Genomic DNA, 25,102 nt, shown 5'->3' with positions numbered 1-25,102 from the left:
AAAAGGGGAAATTTCACGCCTTTATAGTTATCTTTACAATGAAAGTGTGTTAAGAAATTTGTTCTAGTAGTCTATGATGACTTTTTCACCTTTTTTCAGCATCATTATATGCAAATATTGCCGTTTTGTGCTGTTCCCACACCCAGACTTTTGATCTTCAATGATAAAAATGAATGATAAACATTTTTTCTAATGTTTTAAAATATCTCTGAATAAAATATCAGTAAAATAATCAAAACATAATTGGGGTATTCAATGTCATACAACTGTTGTGATTTTTTTTAAACAAAATGTAGTTGTCCCACACTATTGCCGTAATTTCCACCACAACACTGTAATGTCCCTTTAAACAGTTTGTATGAAAGATTGTTTGGGTAGTTTCTATGGAGATAAACAGTGACATCAGAGCACATGTATATAGCGCCAAATCACAACAAACAGTTGCCCCAAGGCGCTTTATATTGTAAGGCAATGGTGTGGTGGAAATTACATTTACAAGGCCAATAGTGCCCGTAGTTAAAGACTCACCCTTATATCCAAATCAGAGGAACATAGGCATTGCAGCTTTTTAAAATGCCATTTTTCTTTTACAATATGTCTTGAATCAAACTGATTGACCTTTGTAGCACACACGCAAGGTGTTGTTCGGACATAAGTCGCCATGTCAGACTGCCACCGGTGGGCCGCACCAGAATAAACCTGTTCAAACGTAAATCCCACTCAAGATTACACTGTGCTCCCCATCTGACATGTTAATGAGCAAAGGCGCACATCTGTTTTCCTGGCAGGGCCCCCCTGCCGAGTGATGTTCTATTGATTGTTTCCAAAGATGTCTCGATAATGTGCATGTGTCTCTGATCACTCACTGCATTGTGACAAGCGCAGATAACCGTCGGCCCCTGTTGTTTATGAAATCAGCCAGCCCAGGCATTTCTGTTTCACTGTCAAGACCAGTGCGGGGTAAAAAGTCGGGCCGAGCCCCTTTATAAGTCTGTGTCCATGGAGGGTTTTTCAGTGCGTACTATGGTGTGAAGAAAGTGACATGGCATGCATTGTTAAAATGTAGAAGTCACCGCTCTCCATCTGACTCAATTTCTACTCCACATTTCTGAGGTCAATCAGTGTTTTCAGTTTTATTGTGAATATTTACTCTGAGGTCTTCTCTTGATTGTTGACTGTGGCATGGATACATCTATCTCCTGCAGGGTTTTCTTGATCTGGCCAACTGTTGTGAAGACTGTTTTCTGTTATTCACCACATCGGTTGTTTATGATGTTCCCAAATGTGTGACTTTTTTGTTTTTTGTTTTGTTCTTTTAGCAACATACCAAAGTGAGTGACCCCGAATAGATTTTTTTTATCTATTTGTTTGTTTTGTTTTTTAAGCCAGTGATGTCATTGTTTGTTGATGAGGGCTCTTTGGATTTCTTATTGACAGCAAATGCAATACTTAAAATAAATCTGTAGAAGCCAGTGGGGCGGGGGAATCCTATCTGATCTTGCATTTAAATTGTTTTGACTGAGTTGAAGCTCTTAGTGCCAAACTTCTTTTTTTTACCATTGTCATTTTCACATGTTGCCACTAGAGGTCCACAAAGACAACTTTCTTAAATGTTAAAGTTGGGTGTAATCTGTGAAACACTGACCAGGGGGAACGCCGCGTACTCCCTGGAGTATGGTCTGTCCCAGTTGGAGGAGGAGATGCATGCCAGAGAGTGTGGCGCCATCTGCAGACAGTATGTAAAACAAAGACATAACACTCTCTGTACCCGTTTTTTTGCCCTGACCGCATTCAAACTAATCATTCCATTGTGTACCTTGAGAGGGTTGATGCGGGAGTCCATCCTCTCCTCCTCGATTTCGGCAATCTCCTGTCGTATGGCAAGCAAAGCGTCACAGAATCGATCCAGTTCAGCTTTGTCTTCTGACTCTGTGGGCTCAATCATCAGTGTTCCAGCAACGGGCCAGGACATGGTGGGCGCGTGGAAACCTGGAACCAACAATCGCAATTACCATTTATTGGGTAATAGTCTGTAAGTCTTTTTCACTGTTTACAGTGGGGAAGAAAATGCATCAATGTTTGCTAAAAGCACTTTTTTTTTTTTTTTTTTTTTTTTACACAGTGTGACGTGCTTACAAATAACAAATAGCATTTGTATCTTGAAAATTTGAAATGTTCAGGTTACCATAATCTTGAAGCCTCTTGGCCACATCAACAGCCTCAATATTTGCAGTCTTCTTAAAAGGCCTCAAATCCAGAATGAACTCGTGGGCTACAAAACCTGTTCACACCACATCAAAAAGAATGTCTCAAATTCAACATGGTCAGGTCCAAACAGTGGAGCTCCTTCAGACTGCAGTGAGCAATTGTAGATGCACCTTTATAAGTTGGCCAAGACAACAAAATGCCATCTTACCTTTCTTGCCTCTGAACAGGACCTTGTATTGGCCTTCCAGCCTTTTTGCCATATAGTTGGCATTGAGGATGGCCACTTCTGTGGCATGAACCAGGCCTTTGGATCCCATCATCTAAACACCACAGAGGAGTTTATGTTGAGATTTTGCACTGATAAATTAATGAACACAAATTCAAAGGTGGACAACATTTGGGGGGGGGGGGGGAATCTTCCATCTGTGGGACAAAAAATCATTATTAATCTGCCCCAACCCCTTTCATTATTGACACTCACAGACACAAAAATTGAGACTTGAGACTTTTGAAACCCAAGTAGTTTTCCTCCTGTCATGTTTATACTCACTGAGGTCTCATTTTCACTGCACCTGCAGGTTCTGCACCTCTATGGAAACAGCACAATCATGGCCCAGTTGGTCACAATTGGGCCTTCAAAGTTTTTGCAGTTGTGAGGACGGGCACAGAATTGTGTGTTTTTAACAGGATTTGGATAAAGCAATTTTACTTCTGGTAAAAAAAAAAAAAAAAAAAAAATTACAGCAATATGTAAAGTGATTTTTGATTAAACATGATGAGTGTAAGATTACATTGTTTTTCCTGTTTTCCTGTTTTTTCCTGTGCGAGTACTGTCAGAAATGAGAAAATCTTATTTCTGTTTTTATATTCTCTGGATGGTGTAAAAAAAAGCCTATCCTAGCAGTCATTCAGATTCAGATTCTTTGTTGCCATTGTAAGCAGTACAGCGAAAGGTAAGGTGGAAGCCTTTCAGTGCAAATATAAATCTAAGTAAACCACACGCAGACATAAAAAGGTCAAAGGAAGAGAAGAAAATAAACATAAAATTTAACAGAGTGAAAGGGGTGTGTTCAAAGTGCACATTAAATATATATATACAGTATATACATACGTAGTAGCAAAAAAGAGATTGTATATAAAGAGAGAAAAGTATGTAAAAAAATGGATATTTCAGTGGCAGTGGATATTGCATATAATGAATATTGCACTCATTTCAAGTGTGGTGGCATGTGACATGTCTATTTGGTTCCAGGCGTATTCATAGCAGTTGCTTAGAAGCTGTTTTTCAGTCTATTTGTACTTGCTTTAATGCTTCTCTACCGTCTGCCTGATGGCAGCAGCTCAAACAGAGAGTGTCCAGGGTGGGATGAGTCTTTTGTAATGGTGTTGGCTCTCCGGAGACAGTAAGAGCCATAAAGGTCCTCCATTGTGGGTAGAGGGCACCCAGTGATCTTCTCTGCCATTTTGGTAACCCTCTGGAGCGCTTTCCTGTTTGCCACTGTGCAGCTGGCAAACCATGTACAAAGGCATACTGCCTTTGTACATGGTTGCTCTCCATGGTAGAGCAGTAAAAAGCCACAAGCAATCTCTGGCTTATGTTATTTTTCCTGAGGATTCTCAGAAAGTGGAGTCTTTGCTGGGCCTTCTTTACCAAATGTGTGCAGGTGTTCCTGTCCCTGGTCAGTTTCTCCTCTATGTGGACTCCCAGGTAACAGAAATCCCTGACCCTTTCCACACAGGTCCCACCAATGATAATGGGCTGAATGTCTGTTTTGTTTCTCCTGAAGTCTATGGTCAGCTCCTTGGTTTTGGAAGTGTTCAGGAGCAGGTTATTTTCTGTAGGACTCATCTCCTCCAGTGATACAGCCTACCACTGTGGTGTCATCCACATACGTGGTCTATTAGATAATAAACCGACCCTTTTATTTATTTTTTTTAACTATATGGATTTGAATGACGTGCGATAACACCAATCATGCTTGAACCCTCGTGCGCATGCGTTGAGTTTTTTCACGCGTCGGTGACGTCATTTCCCTGTGGGCAGGCCTTGAGTGAGATGTGGTCCCGCCCTCTCAGCTGAACTCCTTTGTTTCACACGCTGCTCGAGACGGCGCGCGTTGCTTTATCAACATTTTTTCTGGACCTGTGAGGAATATCCGAGTGGACACTATTCGAAAAATTAAGCTGGTTTTTGGTGAAAAGTTTAACGGCTGATTATGGGGTGTTTCTGTCGGTGTAAGGACTTCCCACGCAGCGGGACGTCGTGCAGCGCTTCCAGGCGCCATCGTCGGCCTGTTTCGACCTGAAAACATCCAAATTTAAGGCTTAATTCACCCAGGACGTCGTGAGAGAACAGAGAAGATTCAGAAGAGGCCGGCATGAGGACTTTATGCCGAGTCGTTTCCGTGACGACTCGGCAAATCTGTGTGCGCCGCGACAGGAAAAACACCTCCGTGTTGAAAACCATTTGTAAAATTCAGGCGGCTTTTGATGGCTTTCAACAAGTGAGTAACTGAGAAATTGTTTAACAGCTTGGGCATGTTCCAGCTTGTCTGTTAAGGTTTCCAACGGAGGTGTTTTTCCTATCGCGACCCCCCGCGGTCGGGTCCGGCCCGACATGCAACTCTGCCCGCACGTTCTTTCATTACAAAATGTCCGTTAACAATGGAATGTCCGAATAAACTCCTCATGCCGACTTCTTCTGAAAGTTCTCTGTTCTCTGACGACTTCCTGGATCAACAGAGCCTGAAATGTGGAAGTTTTCAACTTGAAACGGCGAGACGCTGCCGCCTCGAAGTGCAGATCGCCGTCAGGCGCCGTGGGCCGTCCTTAAAGTGACAGTTACAAACCAAAATCTCTCATCAGCCATTAAAATTTTTACCGAAAACCACCTGAATTTATCGAATGGTGTCCACTCAGTTGTGCCTTATAGTTTTGAAAAAATTTTTATCAAACAAAGCAGCAGTCTGAGCCATTCCTAAACAATGAAAAAACGACGAGAGGGTGGGCCACTCCTCACTCAAAGACTGCCCACAGGCGAATGACATAACCGACAGGCGTGAAAAAACTCTCGCATGCCCACGAGGGTTCAAGCATGTCTGATGTAATCACACGTGATTCAAATCCATATGGTTTTTGAAAAAAATAATAAGGTCGGATACTTTTCTAATAGACCTCGTATTTAATGAAGGTGTTGCTGGTGTGGATGGAGGTGCAGTCACAGGTGTAGAGGACTGAAAAGCAGTGAGCTCAACATGCAACCTTGAGGAGAACCGGTGCCGAGTGTAAGAGCTGCGGATATGTGGGGGCCAATCCTGACTCTCTGTGAGCAATCTGACAGAAAGTCCTTAATCCAAAGACATGTGGAATGAGGTAGACCAAGGTTCAACAGTTTCCTCATGAGGCCATGGGGGAGGAAGGTGTTGATGCTGAACTATATAATCCACAAAGAGAAGACAAGTGGGATTTTACTCAGCAGCTGACAGCATTATGCATGTGATCCCTGCTTACCTTGATATAAGCCCAGGAGATGGGCAGGATGGCACTGGAGCCCCACGGGGCTGCACTGATGGTGCCCAGTGAGCTGCTGGTGTCGACTGAATGCATGGGAACCACCGGATGGCTAGGCAGGAACGGGGCGAGGTGAGCCTTCCTAATTAATGGAAGCCAGGAAAGTGTGCTATCAGTATCAAAGCCTATGTGCATACTGTAAATCCACAAATGGACTAAAAACAGATTTTAATCAGGGTTACGATTACAGGCCGTGTAGTATTTACTTACACTCCGATCGGTCCCATTCCAGGTCCCCCTCCACCATGAGGGATGCAGAAGGTTTTGTGCAGGTTGAGATGAGATACGTCAGAGCCATAATCGCCAGGGCGACACAGGCCAACCTGGACAATAAAACAAGGAAAGAAAATAAGCTGCTTGACAGTCACAGTGAAAAATTAATGCACCTTATTTATGAAACTCTATGGAGAATCAAAACTAAAACCTTGAATGCATTGTTTTCACCAGAAGCTGAGCAATAATGGGACGGACCAACTCCTAGACCACACACAGCTGCAACTACTGCACTAATTAAACATAAATCCATAAACTGACAAGAAGGCTCAATAAAATTTATTATTATTTATTTATTATTTTTGGAGTAGCTGAATGGATAAGGAACTGCCCGCCCATCTGTAGACCAGGGCCCTTATTCACAAAGATTCTCACAGTCCTCTCAATCCAATCCAATCCATCTTTATTTATATAGCACATTTTACCAACACAAAGTCTCCAAAGTGCTGCACAAAAAACCAAATAACACTAATTAGAAGAAGAAAAAGAATACAGTTAAAAACACCACATATAGTGAACCAATTACAATCAATATGAAAATAAAATAAGACATAAAATGCACTAAAACAAAATAGTGAGTCAGAGGACCACAAAATTCTTATGCTGGGTTAAATGCCAGTGAGTAAAAATACGTTTTTAAATGACATTTTAAAACATCAATGGATGGAGCTGTTTTAATGTGTGCAGGAAGAAAATTCCACAATTTGGGGCCAACCACTGAAAAGGCCTGGTCGTCCCGACCTTTAAGCTTTGTTTTAGCAACTTGGAGCTGGAACTGGCTCTCAGACCTCAGCGAACATGCGGGAATGTAAGGGACAATGAGGTTTGCAATGTATGCAAGCGCCAGTCCATGCAAAGCTTTATAAACAAACAGCAAAATTTTAAAATCAAGTCTAAAATGAACAGGAAGCCAACAGAATGCAGCTAAAATGGGGGTGATGTGGTCATTACGACGTGTGCTGCTTAAAAGAAGCAGAATTTTGGAGTAACTGTAAGCATGACAAGTTTGCTTGACTAATCCGTGTACAACGCATTACAGTAGTCAAGACAAAACCTGTTTAAAACGAGATATAAGCCAAAGGTGATAAAAACTGGATTTAACCAAGGCATTTATTTGCCTGTCAAGTCTAAAGTCACCATCACATATGATGCCAAGGCTGGTGGCAGTAGGCTTGATGAACTGTTGATAAGAGTCCAAGTCAGAGTTAAAAGTCAGAGCTCTCAGAGAGCTCCCAATTTAGCCTAAAGATTCCTAGTAAGGAATCTTAGTGTAGAGTAATCCAGGAAGTTTCTGAGAGCAACTCAGAGCAAGGAGAGGACAAACGGAAACGATATTTGTATATTGTTGACTAATTACAGAAGAGCATTGCATTCACTAGATAAAAAAAAAGAAAAAAAAGATTAGACACATTATCTCCAGGCATGGACTGGCTTAGGGCCCACGCATATTTTGGGCCGGGGCCGTCATAATTTTACACACACACACACACATATATATATATACATATATATATATATACATATATATATATATACATACACACATATACATACACACATACATACACTCAACAAAAATATAAACGCAACACTTTTGGTTTTGCTCCCATTTTGTATGAGATGAACTCAAAGATCTAAAACGTTTTCCACATACACAATATCACCATTTCCCTCAAATATTGTTCACAAACCAGTCTAAATCTGTGATAGTGAGCACTTCTCCTTTGCTGAGATAATCCATCCCACCTCACAGGTGTGCCATATCAAGATGCTGATCAGACACCATGATTAGTGCACAGGTGTGCCTTAGACTGCCCACAATAAAAGGCCACTCTGAAAGGTGCAGTTTTATCACACAGCACAATGCCACAGATGTTGCAAGATTTGAGGGCGCGTGCAATTGGCATACTGACAGCAGGAATGTCAAGCAGAGCTGTTGCTCGTGTATTGAATGTTTATTTCTCTACCATAAGCCGTCTCCAAAGGCGTTTCAGAGAATTTGGCAGTACATCCAACCAGCCTCACAACCGCAGACCACGTGTAACCACACCAGCCCAGGACCTCCACATCCAGCATGTTCACCTCCAAGATCGTCTGAGACCAGCCACTCGGACAGCTGCTGAAACAATCGGTTTGCATAACCAAAGAATTTCTGCACAAACTGTCAGAAACCGTCTCAGGGAAGCTCATCTGCATGCTCGTCGTCCTCATCGGGGTCTCGACTCCAGTTCGTCGTCGTAACCGACTTGAGTGGGCAAATGCTCACATTCGCTGGCGTTTGGCACGTTGGAGAGGTGTTCTCTTCATGGATGAATCCTGGTTCACACTGTTCAGGGCAGATGGCAGACAGCGTGTGTGGCGTCGTGTGGGTGAGCGGTTTTCTGATGTCTGTGTGGATCGAGTGGCCCATGGTGGCGGTGGGGTTATGGTATGGGCAGGCGTCTGTTATGGATGAAGAACACAGGTGCATTTTATTGATAGCATTTTGAATGCACAGAGATACCGTGACGAGATCCTGAGGCCCATTGTTGTGTCATACATCCAAGAACATCACCTCATGTTGCAGCAGGATAATGCACGGCCCCATGTTGCAAGGATTTCAATTCTTGAAAGCTGAAAATGTCCCAGTTCTTGCATGGCCGGCATACTCACCGGACATGTCACCCATTGAGCATGTTTGGGATGCTCTGGACCGGCGTATAAGACAGCGTGTACCAGTTCCTGCCAATATCCAGCAACTTCGCACAGCCATTGAAGAGGAGTGGACCAACATTCCACAGGCCACAATTGACAACCTGATCAACTCTATGCGAAGGAGATGTGTTGCACTGCATGAGGCAAATGGTGGCCACACCCGATACTGACTGGTATCCACCCCCCAATAAAACAAAACACACCTGTGCACTAATCATGGTGTCTAATCAGCATCTTGATATGGCACACCTGTGAGGTGGGATGGATTATCTCAGCAAAGGAGAAGTGCTCACTATCACAGATTTAGACTGGTTTGTGAACAATATTTGAGGGAAATGGTGATATTGTGTATGTGGAAAAAGTTTTAGATCTGTGAGTTCATCTCATACAAAATGGGAGCAAAACCAAAAGTGTTACGTTTATATTTTTGTTGAGTGTGTGTATATATATATATATATATATATATATATATATATATATATATATATACATACACATACACACACACACACACACACACACACATACGAGGTCTGTCCATAAAGTATCGTACCTTTTTATTTTTTTCAAAAACTATATGGATTTCATTCATATGTTTTTACGTCAGACATGCTTGAACCCTCGTGCGCATGCGTGAGTTTTTCCACGCTTGTCGGTGACGTCATTCGCCTGTGAGCACGCCTTGTGGAAGGAGTGGTCCCGCTCCCTCGTCGGATTTTCATTGTCTGGAAATGGCGGAATGAAAAGGACTTTTTTTCCATCAGAATTTTTTCAGAAGCTGTTAGAGACTGGCACCTGGAAACCATTCAAAAAATCTATCTGGCTTTCAGTGAAAATTTTACGGGCTTCACAGAGAATAAGGACTTTAACTACAGGTTTAAGGACCCCTTTAAGGACGGTCGGTGCGCCGCGACGATGCGGCACAAACCACTGGATCATTTCTAAGCTGATGGCTCTGTGGATACGAGACCATTGTGTGCTCTTTCTCTGGTTATCACAACACCTGGACATCGGCCATTTTCTGGCAGATTTCACTTTTAACAAGAGATTTTGTCATGGAAAGCCAGGCGGAGGCTTCGCGCGTCACGACCGATTCGCTGATGAAGCGAGACAAAGGAACACCTCTGTTTCGGAGTGTTAGAGGACAAGTTGGGACATGTCCAGCTCTCCACAAGTTCTTTTATACTCACTCGACTGGTAAGCACTGAAAGCCGAGATAGACATGTCCCAACTTGTCCTCTAACACTCCGAAACGGAGGTGTTCCTTTGTCTCGCTTCATCAGCGAATCGGTCGTGACGCGCGAAGCCTCCGCGCGGCTTTCCATGACAAAATCTCATTAAAAGTGAAATCTGCCAGAAAATGGCTGATGTCCAGGTCTTGTGATAACCAGAGAAAGAGCACACGATGGTCTCGTATCCACAGAGCCATCAGCTTAGAAATGATCCAGTGGTTTGTGCCGCATCATCGCAGCTTGCAGCGCAGCGCACCGACCGTCCTTAAAGGGGTCCTCAAACCTGTAGTTAAAGTCCTTATTCTCTGTGAAGCCCATAAAATTTTCACTGAAAGCCAGATAAATTTTTTGAATGGTTTCTAGGTGCCAGTCTCCAACAGCTTCTGAAAAAATTCTGATGGAAAAAAGTCCTTTTCATTCCGCCATTTCCAGACAATGAAAATCCGACGAGGGGGCGGGACCACTCCTTCCACAAGGCGTGCTCACAAGCGAATGACGTCACCGACAGGCGTGGAAAAACTCACGCATGCGCACGAGGGTTCAAGCATGTCTGACATAAAAACATATGAATGAAATCCATATAGTTTTTGAAAAAAAATAAAAAGGTATGATACTTTATGGACAGACCTCATACATACATACACACACATACATATACACACACACACATACATAATACATAAATGAGGTGGGCTTCATAGATAACTGGCAAAGCTTCTGGGGAAAACCTGGTCTTGTTAGGAGAGACGGCATCCATCCCACTTTGGATGGAGCAGCTCTCATTTCTAGAAATCTGGCCAATTTTCTTAAATCCTCCAAACCGTGACTATCCAGGGTTGGGACCAGGAAGCAGAGTTGTAGTCTTACACACCTCTCTGCAGCTTCTCTCCCCCTGCCATCCCCTCATTACCCCATCCCCGTAGAGACGGTGCCTGCTCCCAGACCACCAATAACCAGCAAAAATCTATTTAAGCATAAAAATTCAAAAAGAAAAAATATAGCACCTTCAACTGCACCACAGACTAAAACAGTTAAATGTGGTCTATTAAACATTAGGTCTCTCTCTTCTAAGTCCCTGTTAGTAAATGATATAATAATTGATCAACATATTGATTTATTCTGCCTTACAGAAACCTGGTTACAGCAGCATGAATATGTTAGTTTAAATGAGTCAACACCCCCGAGTCACACTAACTGCCAGAATGCTCGTAGCACGGGCCGAGGTGGAGGATTAGCAGAAATCTTCCATTCCAGCTTATTAATTAATCCAAAACCCAGACAGAGCTTTAATTCATTTGAAAGCTTGACTCTTAGTCTTGTCCATCCAAATTGGAAGTCCCAAAAACCAGTTTTATTTGTTATTATCTATCATCCTCCTGGTCGTTACTGTGAGTTTCTCTGTGAATTTTCAGAACTTTTGTCTGACTCAGATAAGATAATTATAGTGGGCGATTTTAACATCCACACAGATGCTGAGAATGACAGCCTCAACACTGCATTTAATCTATTATTAGACTCAATTGGCTTTGCTCAAAATGTAAATGAGTCCACCCACCACTTTAATCATATCTTAGATCTTGTTCTGACTTATGGTATGGAAATTGAAGACTTAACAGTATTCCCTGAAAACTCCCTTCTGTCTGATCATTTCTTAATAACATTTACATTTACTCTGATGGACTACCCAGCAGTGGGGAATAAGTTTCATTACACTAGAAGTCTTTCAGAAAGCGCTGTAACTAGGTTTAAGGATATGATTCCTTCTTTATGTTATCTAATGCTATATACCAACACAGTGCAGAGTAGCTACCTAAACTCTAAGTGAGCTAGAGTATCTCGTCAATAGTTTTACATCCTCATTGAAGACAACTTTGGATGCTGTAGCTCCTCTGAAAAAGAGAGCTTTAAATCAGAAGTGCCTGACTCCGTGGTATAACTCACAACAAACTCGCAGCTTAAAGCAGATAACCTGTAAGTTGGAGAGGAAATGGCGTCTCACTAATTTAGAGGATCTTCACTTAGCCTGGGAAAAGAGTCTGTTGCTCTATAAAAAAATCCCTCCGTAAAGCTAGGACATCTTACTACTCATCACTAATTGAAGAAAATAAGAACAACCCCAGGTTTCTTTTCAGCACTGTAGCCAGGCTGACAAAGAGTCAGAGCTCTATTGAGCCAAGTATTCCTTTAACTTTAACTAGTAATGACTTCATGACTTTTTTGGCTAATAAAATTTTAACTATTAGAGAAAAAATTACTCATAACCATCCCAAAGACGTCTTTGGCTGCTTTCAGTGATGCCGGTATTTGGTTAGACTCTTTCTCTCCGATTGTTCTGTCTGAGTTATTTTCATTAGTTACTTCATCCAAACCATCAACATGTCTATTAGTCCCCATTCCTACCAGGCTGCTCAAGGAAGCCCTACCATTATTTAATGCTTCGATCTTAAATATGATCAATCTATCTTTATTAGTTGGCTATGTACCACAGGCTTTTAAGGTCAATCAATCAATCAATTTTTTTTTTTATATAGCGCCAAATCACAACAAACAGCTGCCCCAAGGCGCTCCACATTGCAAGGCAAGGCCATACAATAATGATGTAAAACCCCAACGGTCAAAACGACCCCCTGTGAGCAAGCACTTGGCTACAGTGGGAAGGAAAAACTCCCTTTTAACAGGAAGAAACCTCCAGCAGAACCAGGCTCAGGGAGGGGCAGTCTTCTGCTGGGACTGGTTGGGGCTGAGGGAGAGAACCAGGAAAAAGATATGCTGTGGAGGGGAGCAGAGATCGATCACTAATGATTAAATGCAGAGTGGTGCATACAGAGCAAAAAGAGAAAGAAACAGTGCATCATGGGAACCCCCCAGCAGTCTACGTCTATAGCAGCATAACTAAGGGATGGTTCAGGGTCACCTGATCCAGCCCTAACTATAAGCTTTAGCAAAAAGGAAAGTTTTAAGCCTAATCTTAAAAGTAGAGAGGGTGTCTGTCTCCCTGATCTGAATTGGGAGCTGGTTCCACAGGAGAGGAGCCTGAAAGCTGAAGGCTCTGCCTCCCATTCTACTCTTACAAACCCTAGGAACTACAAGTAAGCCTGCAGTCTGAGAGCGAAGCGCTCTATTGGGGTGATATGGTACTACGAGGTCCCTAAGATAAGATGGGACCTGATTATTCAAAACCTTATAAGTAAGAAGAAGAATTTTAAATTCTATTCTAGAATTAACAGGAAGCCAATGAAGAGAGGCCAATATGGGTGAGATATGCTCTCTCCTTCTAGTCCCCGTCAGCACTCTAGCTGCAGCATTTTGAATTAACTGAAGGCTTTTTAGGGAACTTTTAGGACAACCTGATAATAATGAATTACAATAGTCCAGCCTAGAGGAAATAAATGCATGAATTAGTTTTTCAGCATCACTCTGAGACAAGACCTTTCTGATTTTAGAGATATTGCGTAAATGCAAAAAAGCAGTCCTACATATTTGTTTAATATGCGCTTTGAATGACATATCCTGATCAAAAATGACTCCAAGATTTCTCACAGTATTACTAGAGGTCAGGGTAATGCCATCCAGAGTAAGGATCTGGTTAGACACCATGTTTCTAAGATTTGTGGGGCCAAGTACAATAACTTCAGTTTTATCTGAGTTTAAAAGCAGGAAATTAGAGGTCATCCATGTCTTTATGTCTGTAAGACAATCCTGCAGTTTAGCTAATTGGTGTGTGTCCTCTGGCTTCATGGATAGATAAAGCTGGGTATCATCTGCGTAACAATGAAAATTTAAGCAATACCGTCTAATAATACTGCCTAAGGGAAGCATATATAAAGTGAATAAAATTGGTCCTAGCACAGAACCTTGTGGAACTCCATAATTAACTTTAGTCTGTGAAGAAGATTCCCCATTTACATGAACAAATTGTAATCTATTAGACAAATATGATTCAAACCACCGCAGCGCCTTTAATACCTATGGCATGCTCTAATCTCTGTAATAAAATTTTATGGTCAACAGTATCAAAAGCAGCACTGAGGTCTAACAGAACAAGCACAGAGATGAGTCCACTGTCCGAGGCCATAAGAAGATCATTTGTAACCTTCACTAATGCTGTTTCTGTACTATGATGAATTCTAAAACCTGACTGAAACTCTTCAAATAGACCATTCCTCTGCAGATGATCAGTTAGCTGTTTTACAACTACCCTTTCAAGAATTTTTGAGAGAAGTGCCATTATTAAACCATTACTTAAAAAGCCATCACTTGACCCAGCTATCTTAGCTAATTATAGGCCAATCTCCAACCTTCCTTTCCTCTCAAAAATTCTTGAAAGGGTAGTTGTAAAACAGCTAACTGATCATCTGCAGAGGAATGGTCTATTTGAAGAGTTTCAGTCAGGTTTTAGAATTCATCATAGTACAGAAACAGCATTAGTGAAGGTTACAAATGATCTTCTTATGGCCTCAGACAGTGGACTCATCTCTGTGCTTGTCCTGTTACACCTCAGTGCTGCTTTTGATACTGTTGACCATAAAATTTTATTACAGAGATTAGAGCATGCCACAGGTATTAAAGGCACTGTGCTGCGGTGGTTTGAATCATATTTATCTAATATATTACAATTTGTTCATGTAAATGGGGAATCTTCTTCACAGACTAATGTTAATTATGGAGTTCCACAAGGTTCTGTGCTAGGACCAATTTTATTCACTTTATACATGCTTCCCTTAGGCAGTATTATTAGACGGCATTGCTTAAATTTTCATTGTTACGCAGATGATACCCAGCTTTATCTATCCATGAAGCCAGAGGACACACACCAATTAGCTAAACTGCAGGATTGTCTTACAGACATAAAGACATGGATGACCTCTAATTTCCTGCTTTTAAACTCAGATAAAACATAAGTTATTGTACTTGGCCCCACAAATCTTGGAAACATGGTGTCTAACCAGATCCTTACTCTGGATGGCATTACCCTGACCTCTAGTAATACTGTGAGAAATCTTGGAGTCATTTTTGATCAGGATATGTCATTCAATGTGCATATTAAACAAATATGTAGGACTGCTTTTTTGCATTTACGCAATATCTCTAAAATTAGAAAGGTCTTGTCTCAGAGTGATGCTGAAAAACTAATTCATGCATTTATTTCCTCTAGGCTGGACTACTGTAATTCATTATTATCAGGTTGTCTTAAAAGTTCCCTGAAAAGCGTTCAGTTAATTCAAAATGCTGCAGCTAGAGTACTAACGGGGACTAGAAGGAGAGAGCATATCTCACCCATATTGGCCTCTCTTCATTGGCTTCCTGTTAATTCTAGAATAGAATTTAAAATTCTTCTTCTTACTTATAAGGTTTTGAATCAGGTCCCATCTTATCTTAGGGACCTCATAGTACCATATCACCCCAATAGAGCACTTCGCTCTCAGACTGCAGGCTTACTTGTAGTTCCTAGGGTTTTTAAGAGTAGAATGGGAGGCAGAGCCTTCAGCTTTCAGGCTCCTCTCCTGTGGAACCAGCTCCCAATTCAGATCAGGGAGACAGACACCCTCTCTACTTTTAAGATTAGGCTTAAAACTTTCCTTTTTGCTAAAGCTTATAGTTAGGGCTGGATCAAGTGACCCTGAACCATCCCTTAGTTATGCTGCTATAGACTTAGACTGCTGGGGGGTTCCCATGATGCACTGAGTGTTTCTGTTTCTTTTTGCTCTGTATGCACCACTCTGCATTTAATCATTAGTGACTGATCTCTGCTCCCCTCCACAGCATGTCTTTTTCCTGGTTCTCTCCCTCAGCCCCAATCAGTCCTAGCAGAAGACTGCCCCTCCCTGAGCCTGGTTCTGCTGGAGGTTTCTTCCTGTTAAAAGGGAGTTTTTCCTTCCCACTGTTGCCAAGTGCTTGCTCACAGGGGGTCGTTTTGACCGTTGGGGTTTTTACGTAATTATTGTATGGCTTTTGCCTTGCAATATAAAGTGCCTTGGGGCAACTGTTGTTGGATTGGCGCTATATAAATAAAATTGATTTGATTTCAAATGGCAACTTTCTGGCTTTAAGAAACACTATAAGAAATCAAGAAAAAAAATTGTGGTAGTCAGTAACGGTTACTATTGTAGACCAAGCAGAGGGGAAAAAAAATATGGACTCACTCAATTCTGAGGAATAAATTATGGAATCACCCTGTAAATTTTCATCCCCAAAATTAACACCTGCATCAAATCTGATCTGCTCGTTAGTCTGCATCTAAAAAAAAAAAGAGTCATCACACCTTGGAGAGCTGTTGTACCAAGTGGACTGAGATGAATCATGGCTCCAACACGAGAGATGTCAATTGAAACAAAGGAGAGGATTATCAAACTCTTAAAAGAGGGTAAATCATCAGGCAATGTTGCAAAAGATGTTGGTTGTTCACAGTCAGCTGTGTCTAAACTCTGGACCAAATACAAACAACATGGGAAGGTTGTTAAAGGCAAACATACTGGTAGACCAAGGAAGACATCAAAGCGTCAAGACAGAAAACTTAATATGTCTCAAAAATCGAAAATGCACAACAAAACAAATGAGGAACGAATGGGCGGAAACTGGAGTCAACGTCTGTGACTGAACTGTAAGAAAGCGCCTAAAGGAAATGGGATTTACATACAGAAAAGCTAAACGAAAGCCAACATTAACACCTAAACAGAAAAAACAAGGTTACAGTGGGCTAAGGAAAAGCAATCGTGGACTGTGGATGACTGGATGAAAGTCATATTCAGTGATTAATCTCGAATCTGCATTGGGCAAGGTGATGATGCTGGAACTTTTGTTTGGTGCCGTTCCAATGAGATTTATAAAGATGACTGCCTGAAGAGAACATGTAAATTTCCACAGTCATTGATGATATGGGGCTGCATGTCAGGTAAAGGCACTGGGGAGATGGCTGTCATTACATCATCAATAAATGCACAAGTTTACGTTGATATTTTGGACACTTTTCTTATCCCATCAATTGAAAGGATGTTTGGGGATGATGAAATCATTTTTCAAGATGATAATGCATCTTGCCATAGAGCAAAAACTGTGAAAACATTCCTTGCAAAAAGACACATAGGGTCAATGTCATGGCCTGCAAATAGTCCGGATCTTAATCCAATTGAAAATCTTTGGTGGAAATTGAACCTGTTTAAAAAAAAAAAAAACATTGTGAAGAAGGAAAAAACTAAACAAAACACAGTCACGGGTTTTTATTCTGTATCTGGAACTCATTTTGTAACGTTTCCCTGGGGTTGAGTTTAACAATGGACAGGAACTCAGTGTAGCACGTGCACACCACAGTGTTTACTATTTCTTAACATAAGGGTTCTTAAATTCCAAAAATAAGCAAAATGGACAAATAAGCATGCTTTGGACAACATAGCGAATGCTATTTGATATGGTTTGGACAGCAGATATCATCAGATGAGACTGATAGCTGCTCACAATTTACTCCAATAATTGCAGCTGGTGTGATTTTTCTGCGATAAATTCCAGTTTATGTGTGACAGAAAAGCATTTGTGTGAATTTGTATATACACTTATAAATAATTCACTAATGTTTTTAATCTGTAACTTTATTAAAATAATTGGTTTAACCTATATGATTATTTTTTTTGGGGGGGGGGGTAAGCAAATAATTCTAATAATAGTAAAAAATATACACACAACAAATATAAGATCAATAAAATTTTGATCATTCATAGTTGGCCCATAATTACAGAATCACAAAAATATTGTGAAATACACTACACTGTACATAAAGGAGTAAAAACATATGTAGTCTAAATTTAAAGGACGCAACAGAATTTGTCTAATTTCCACAGGCTGATAGTATACAAAAAAATTCATGAATAAATAAATACATAAAAATTGAGCATAATAAGAGAAAGACCTGAAACCTGCTGACTTCTTTTTCACCTGAGAAACACAGGGGGATACCTACAACCTCACAGCACAGATTATATGACAGTAACAAATCCATGAAATCTCTCCCTCCATATGAAGCAAGGCTAATATAAGAGTTATATGGTCATAGTACTGAGTTCTATTTGAAGATTTCATCAGCTGTTTTTTGAACTGGGTGAAAACATTCCCTTGACTGAGACAGCATTAAGACCAATGGGATCATGTCTTTGGACAAGTAACAGGGGTTGCTGATAGGTTTGAATTTCAACATCAGGCATGTCATTGTGTTGTTTTCTCACCTGTGCATTCATATTGGCACCATCCAGATACACCTGCCCACCGTGCTGATGAATCATATCACACACATCTCTGATGTTCTCTTCAAACACACCAAATGTGGAGGGGTAGGTAATCATTATGGCTGCCAGGTTCGCTTGGTGCTTGTCGACCTAGAAGACGCATTTGGTGATGGAGACAACAGAATCAGTGTGACCTTACAGAGGCCTCACAATTCAAATCTTTTTCCGCCTCTGTGATGAGAAAACACCAACATTACAGAAATATGCAATACACACACAGTGCCATGATAGGTCCTCTTGGAGGCACTGATGTCTCCAATCATAATTCCAATCCAATCCACCTTTATTTGTATAGCACATTTTAAAAAACAAGGTTACCAAAGTGCTGCACAACAGATCCAACATAAAAAAAATAAAATTAAGTTAAAATACAGTAGATTAAAAACATATAAAAACAAAAAGAAGATTATATTAGATAATACACTAGAATATTAGAATATACTAGATATTAGATAAAACACTAGAAGACAAAAACACAATAAAAACAGAGACAGAAGACCGCATAACTCTCATGCAGTATTAAAAGCCATTTTTTAAACTAGATTTAAAAGTATCCAGGGTGGGGGCCATTTTGATATGAGTGGGCAGCTCATTCCATAACTTTTAGGAGCCACCACTGAAAAAGCACGGTCCCCCTGGCCCTTTGTCTGCTTTTCTGGCACAAGACAGAGCTGATCAACGGCTCTCGATGCTCTCATGGGGGCGTAGATATGTAAAAGATCAGCAATATACTGAGGTGCCAGACCATTTATTGACTTAAAAACAAACAACAAAATCTTAAAATGTATTCTAAAATGGACAGGGAGCCAGTGGAGGTGATGTGATCATGCTTACCAGTACCTGTTAAAAGACAAGCAGCCGCATTTAATAATAACAGTAATAATAATTCAACAGTAGAGCTCTGATTCGACTGAAACAGTTTCACAACATCCTCCCACATCAGTCAAATCAGCAACTGTGCTTTTTTCCCTTTTCTTTTTTAACCTTCATAAGTGGATGAACACTGCACCTCCAAAAACAATCTTTGATGGTTTAGAGAATCAACCATCCCATATTCCACTCCAATCACAGCAGAAGGGACAGAACACACATTACAGCATCAGTGATAATATTTTGGTCTCCTCCTGTCAGATATGACCTAGCAGGCTTTAGTGGACACCCGCCAATCCTGTATGTCAGTGTGCAAGCCTTCTCTTAAAAACTGTCCTGCTCTCACCAGATCTTTGAGGTGTGCCAGGTCAATGTTGCCATCCTTGTCTACCTCCACCACCTGCACCTTCATTCCTGCCATCTGAGCGCTTGCTGGGTTGGTGCCATGGGCTGATTTGGGGATCAAGCAGACCTGGAGCAGAGGCAAACAACAAAGAATAGAATACTAATCTGGATCAGCCCCAATAAGCGAAGCCTGAAGACCTCAAAGGTGTGACAACTATGCAGTCTTGATTACAATTTTGATTATTGGTTTCAGTCCTGTGTGTGAAAATAACACAAGAGTTTTGCAAATGTAAAAATCTGAAAATCTTCTGAGGCTCACCCAAAACTTTTAATTCCACTGTTGACTGGCCAACCCCAACCAATGAAGTGTGACATCAACTATCATTCCCTACTAGTGACAAGATATAAGATACGTTTTGTTGTTGATGGCACGCAATACAAAATTTTAACCCTATGGCTTTGTTGTATTAAATGCGAATATGAAGGCATATCTTGTGTAACTATTGGTCACATGACCTTTGAGCTTGTATGATCTTGACAAGTTGAAGTTAAGGTCACAACTGTTTAATTTAAACAGTTTGGAGCCATTAGGGATTATACATGGTGGAAGGTTATGTGTTAATCAAGGATAACGTAGTCTGATTGTGACCAAAACTGGCCACACAAAATTATATATTATGGCATCACTGAGTCACAAAGACAGTAAGGCAATAGGTGGTAACTGCATATTAAGAATAGAAAAGAAAAAAAGGTTTGTTTACAAAGTGAAAATCTCTGAAAATCGTGGGTTTTATAGTGTTAGTACAATCTAAAGTCTTAACCAGGGTTGGTGGCCAAGTAGTTAAGTGCACTGGTTTTCAGTACAGAAGATTCTCGGTTCAAAACACACCACTGCCCATCCTCTACGTAATATGGAGTTGGGTCAGGAAGGGCATCCGGCATAAAAAGTGCCAACTCAATGTGCGATCCTAAGTAAAAACAAGGGAGCAGCCTTAAGGGACTTACCTTTACAATCTAAATAAATCTAAATGTAGAAATAAGATGACTATTGTAGTTTTCAGCAGCTCCTGTTTGTTCAGGGTCACAGTACAGATCCACACTGGCATGTGGCACAAGTTTTACGCTGGATGCTCTTACTGACGCAACTCCTGTCTGTTTCTCCAGGTAAAACAGGAGTTGCGTCAAACAGGAGTTGTCTCTTGGTTAGTACTTCCATCCAAGTACTAACCAATACTCGCACTGCTGAGATCTGACAGGATCGGGCTGACACAGAACAGACTGGCTGCTCAGAAATAACATAACTATCAAAAGATAAGCTTGGACAAAGATTTTTTTAATTAGAAATATAAGATAATAACTAAAAATATTCATGCAAGCTTGTCTGTGGATAAATGTAGTAGCTTTTTTAGGTTGAATTCTAATCATGTCAATGGCACTAATGTGTAACTCACCTGTAGATCATTAATTGATTTTAATCCTTATTAGGATGAGACATGACATTTTGGAACATTGGCCACAGAATGAAACTGGGACACCAAGACCTCTGGGTTGGGCAACACTGACAAATGACTAACTAAATGACTAATACCAGTGAGTCTGCAGGCCTCCAGAGCTTAAAATCCACCAAATATGGAATCTTGAATGCGGGTAACCTGTGGCATGGTCAGCACCCTGCTTGCACAAATGATTGAAAGTATCATGCCACTATCTAACTTGCACTTATAAGGGAGCCATTAAAAACCAAAGGACAAAGGGTTGGACAGATGAACATGTTCCTGAGTCAGCCGGTCTTTAATCTAAAAATCAGTCTTATCTACACATGCTCAGAGGTCTGCTAATCAGCACTAATGCCTAATGTGTATCCCTGGAACTTGTAAATCTGTGAAGTCAGCCTGATCTTCTGCTGCCATGGTGCAATAAACGTGATGATCAAACCCTGCTCTTCAATAACCACAGTCTGCTGATAAATCACCACATATCTGCTACAATAGAGTCCAACATGAAGTTATTGCTTTATTACCGTCACTACAATCAGAACCTGGGGCTTTGAAATACTATTTTTAAATGTGTATTTGAGAAGCAAAAGCTGGTTCATGTATTTTTTTTGTTGACCCTGTGTGAGGAGAGATTACAGACAGCAGAGTCTTGGGGTTTTATTTATCTTTTAGAAAATGTAATGTTTAATCCACATGAAGTCATAACTGTTTGCGTTAAACATTTATCACCTTGAGTTTGACTTTTCAAAGCCAATAGAACTTCATATTAGTGTTTAACAGTTTAATGGTCAACTCAGCCTTTTGGTAGAGGATATTGATATGTACTACATTCTACTGAAAAATGCAAGGATATTAAAGAGTTAACAGCAAACATAGGTTTATTTTTAACCAATTCCTCAGAATAGCTGTTCTAGAAGTATAAGCAGGCATGCACATAACTGGTACTCATGGCACTTGTGCGTGATAAAAATAAATGATGTGCAGCAGAAAACACAAGGGAAATGCTTCTTAAGAGGAAAGCAATAACAGATTGTTGGAAAAGTGTTTCCCTCTGCTGTGCATCAGTGATATTTAGCACACACGAGCAGGATGAGTACCAGATATGTGCACCCCTGAGTATAAGCACTCTGCTCAGATCTTAAGCTTGGCTTGTCATGTTGACTTAACAAATTTTTCTCACAAGCACATCACTTTGTCCTTGAGTGACCCTCAATCATGACACAAAGTTACATCCATCCATCCATGCATCCATTTCCAATACCTGCTTACTCCAATTAAGGGTCACAGGGGTGCTGGAGCCTATCTCAGCAGTACAAAGTTACATAACTGGCAAAATAAATGCAAGTAATATAGAATTTAACTGCTTGGATAGGCTCCAGCACCCCCTGACCTTTAATTAGAAGAAATAGGTGCAGAAAATGAATGAATTAATTAATATAACATTTTAGCATAGTTCCTCAAAATTAAAAAAGAATGGAGTGTGAAATACATGGAAAAATGAAAGCAATGTGGTCTCCCATAAAGGTTTAAGGGCCCCGTCACACTTAGCATGAATGAAGAAGAAACAAACCGAACTGGGGGAAAAAAGCCAAACTTCGAAACTCAGTCGGGAGGGACAGTCATTCGGACAGCTGTGGACAAATAACGTACAACCAATAATAATGCGGGCAGATGCTACCTCAACTGATTTGTGGACACTCGTGTGTATACGTACAATCACAGTCCAAATGTATATGCGGAAAACAGCACAAATACCAAGAATGCTGTTTGAATGCACCAAGACTATAAATAATGCACTCCGAGTGCCAGACAGATGCGGTCAATTGCCACCCGATGTCTACTTTCATGTATTTTTTATTTTTTGGTAAAAGCAAATGGTACCTTGACACTTGCACAAATTTGATCCGCGCACTGGCATGCACTCTGCATGACAAATTGCACAGCAGTGCGGGGGTTAAACCCACCCATGCACTCACTCCCTCCCTTACGTGCACTAACCGGTCAGCAGGCCAATGTACCGTCAGAAAGAATGAACGTGTGTCCCACACATGATCTTCACTGTACGACTGAACTTTACAAGATGCACCGCGGCAGCAGGGGAACCTGATGATTCCAGGCTCATGGAGGAGCTGTGTGTCCTGCTGTCTGGCTGGATAGCACCTGTTGTGCCACGTCATATGGGATACATATTTCGTGGTGGGCGTAGCATTTGCCATTAACAGTTGGCTGATCACAGGATGATTTTATCACGTGGTGTAACCTGGCTGGTGCCCTGCACCATGAGACATTCCATGGGTGACTTTTTATTCATGTCCTGATGGTTTGCCAACACAGGTGCACCATCGTGGCTTGTACAGACATAGATGGTGTACATGTCACAGTATGTGCTTCACAGCTGTGACACCTGGTCAGCTGCGCTGTGGGGCACCGCACACAGGTTTTGACTTGCCGTGGGGCAGCAGCCCAGCGCAGTGCAACTGCAGGTGATGTTACAGCTATGATGATCATCATAATTAACACACATTATGTAACCCGTGAGAGGGCATGACAATGTATCTGTAATCTAAGTTTTTTTTTTATAGATATAACACCCTGTTCAGATGTGTGCGTGGTGCCCCGCGGCTGTAGGACGCATTGACTCGCAAGGAAGCACAGTGCTTTCAGTCTGATTGCAAAATGTTCACACGTAGTTCACAAGATGAATGTGTGCCACAGACATTGCACATAAAGATATCTCCTTTGCGAACCAAAACGGGAACTAGTGGAGGCGCACGTACGGCTTATCCATGCCACATTCTGGACATGCCGGCAGGAGTTGGCGTGCCTGACCATGGTGAATTTCCCTCAAACACGATAAGACTGTTTCGAATGCTGTTTTGACGCCGTAAGAACATTTAGAACACAATCCGATTGCAGTTAGAGTCCATCTCGACTGCCATATGATATTTTCCACCTTGACTGTTTTGAACACGAGTAAAACATATGGGCTGACCACAGGAATTTGCCCAACTGTTATATATGTTATTATATAATATCGAGTGCACGCAAATTGCTGTCGGAGGTTTTCAATTGCACCTCGACTTTGCCTGAATGGAGGCCGAATATTCATTCAGATCGCATTCGGTGTGATGTGGGTATCACAATTAGTAAAAGTAATTCACAAACTCAATGCAGTGAAGGAATTTAGGCATATTAGCTCTGAATTAAAAAAAATAAGTCAAAATAATAGGCAAATTTAATTCAGATAACAGGAAATTCAGCATATTTTATCTCAATCTCTTAGCATGTGAAAAATTTTAGGGTGACGGTGGTATAACAATTAGTGAAAATAATTTGCAAACACAATGTAGTGACGGAATTTAGGCATATTGGCTCTGAATTTAAAAAAAATAAGTCAAAATAATGGACAAATTTAAATGAGATAACAGAAAATTAAGCATATTTTATCTCAACTGCTTAGCATATGAAAAATTCTGAACATTCTTTCATTTTGTGTGTGTGTGTGTGTGTGTGTGTGTGTGTGTGTGTGTGCGCATGCGCCTTTTTTCTTTTCGTGAGCACACAAAAGCAAAAGAAAAATTTTAAATGTGATCTATTTTGTAACAGAGATTCACATCAGTTAAATTTATTTATTTTGCCTTGTTTAAATGCCACACTTACACTTCTTGCGCTTTCTCCCAGTGAGTTCAGGTAGGCTTTAATGGCTGCCAGGCCGGCGTATTCTCCCTGAGCGCCACTGTAAAACACCACAAATATCCTGTGATTACGCACAACACATTTGTTCCTACTTTTTTAAGAATATTTCCGATACATAAAGCGCCTTGTGCATGTGGCTCTGACTGTGTACACAAGCTGCCACTTCACTCAACAGAAAACTGCAGCACAAGGTTCTTAATCACTATTACCACACAACAAGCTATATATATCTTTCACCATGTTCGATCATAAGGATGCTCATAAGTGTACATGGTATCAGAGCACCCTAGGCTAAAGATTGTTGATTGATTTTGTGATCATATCATGTGATCTGAGGCTGCATGTTCTGGACACTCGGGTGAAGAGAGGGACAGAGCTGTCAACTGATCACCGTCTGGTGCTGAGTTGGATCAGAGGGTGGGGGAGGACTTTGGACAGACCTGGT

The 25,102-nt window shown here is 41.0% G+C and overlaps 1 protein-coding gene across 1 annotated transcript in view; it reads right to left on the bottom strand.

Moving 5' to 3' along the window:
- The window catches only part of gldc (glycine dehydrogenase (decarboxylating)), a 69,153-nt gene that overhangs the window by 1,083 nt on the left and 42,968 nt on the right, over positions 1-25,102 (bottom strand). The window contains exons 16-24 of the mRNA XM_034170947.1: positions 24,622-24,697; positions 19,467-19,592; positions 18,191-18,340; positions 5,989-6,101; positions 5,719-5,860; positions 2,417-2,528; positions 2,186-2,281; positions 1,817-1,989; positions 1,646-1,726 (exon numbers count right to left, since the gene is read on the bottom strand). Coding sequence (XP_034026838.1) covers positions 1,646-1,726; positions 1,817-1,989; positions 2,186-2,281; positions 2,417-2,528; positions 5,719-5,860; positions 5,989-6,101; positions 18,191-18,340; positions 19,467-19,592; positions 24,622-24,697 — 1,069 coding nt within the window. The remainder of the gene's footprint in view (positions 1-1,645; positions 1,727-1,816; positions 1,990-2,185; positions 2,282-2,416; positions 2,529-5,718; positions 5,861-5,988; positions 6,102-18,190; positions 18,341-19,466; positions 19,593-24,621; positions 24,698-25,102) is intronic.

This window comes from Thalassophryne amazonica, chromosome 5 (assembly GCF_902500255.1).
Source record: "Thalassophryne amazonica chromosome 5, fThaAma1.1, whole genome shotgun sequence".
NCBI lineage: Eukaryota > Metazoa > Chordata > Actinopteri > Batrachoidiformes > Batrachoididae > Thalassophryne > Thalassophryne amazonica.
Note: the sequence above shows the minus strand (reverse complement) of the source record. Positions and strands in the feature narration are given on the sequence as shown.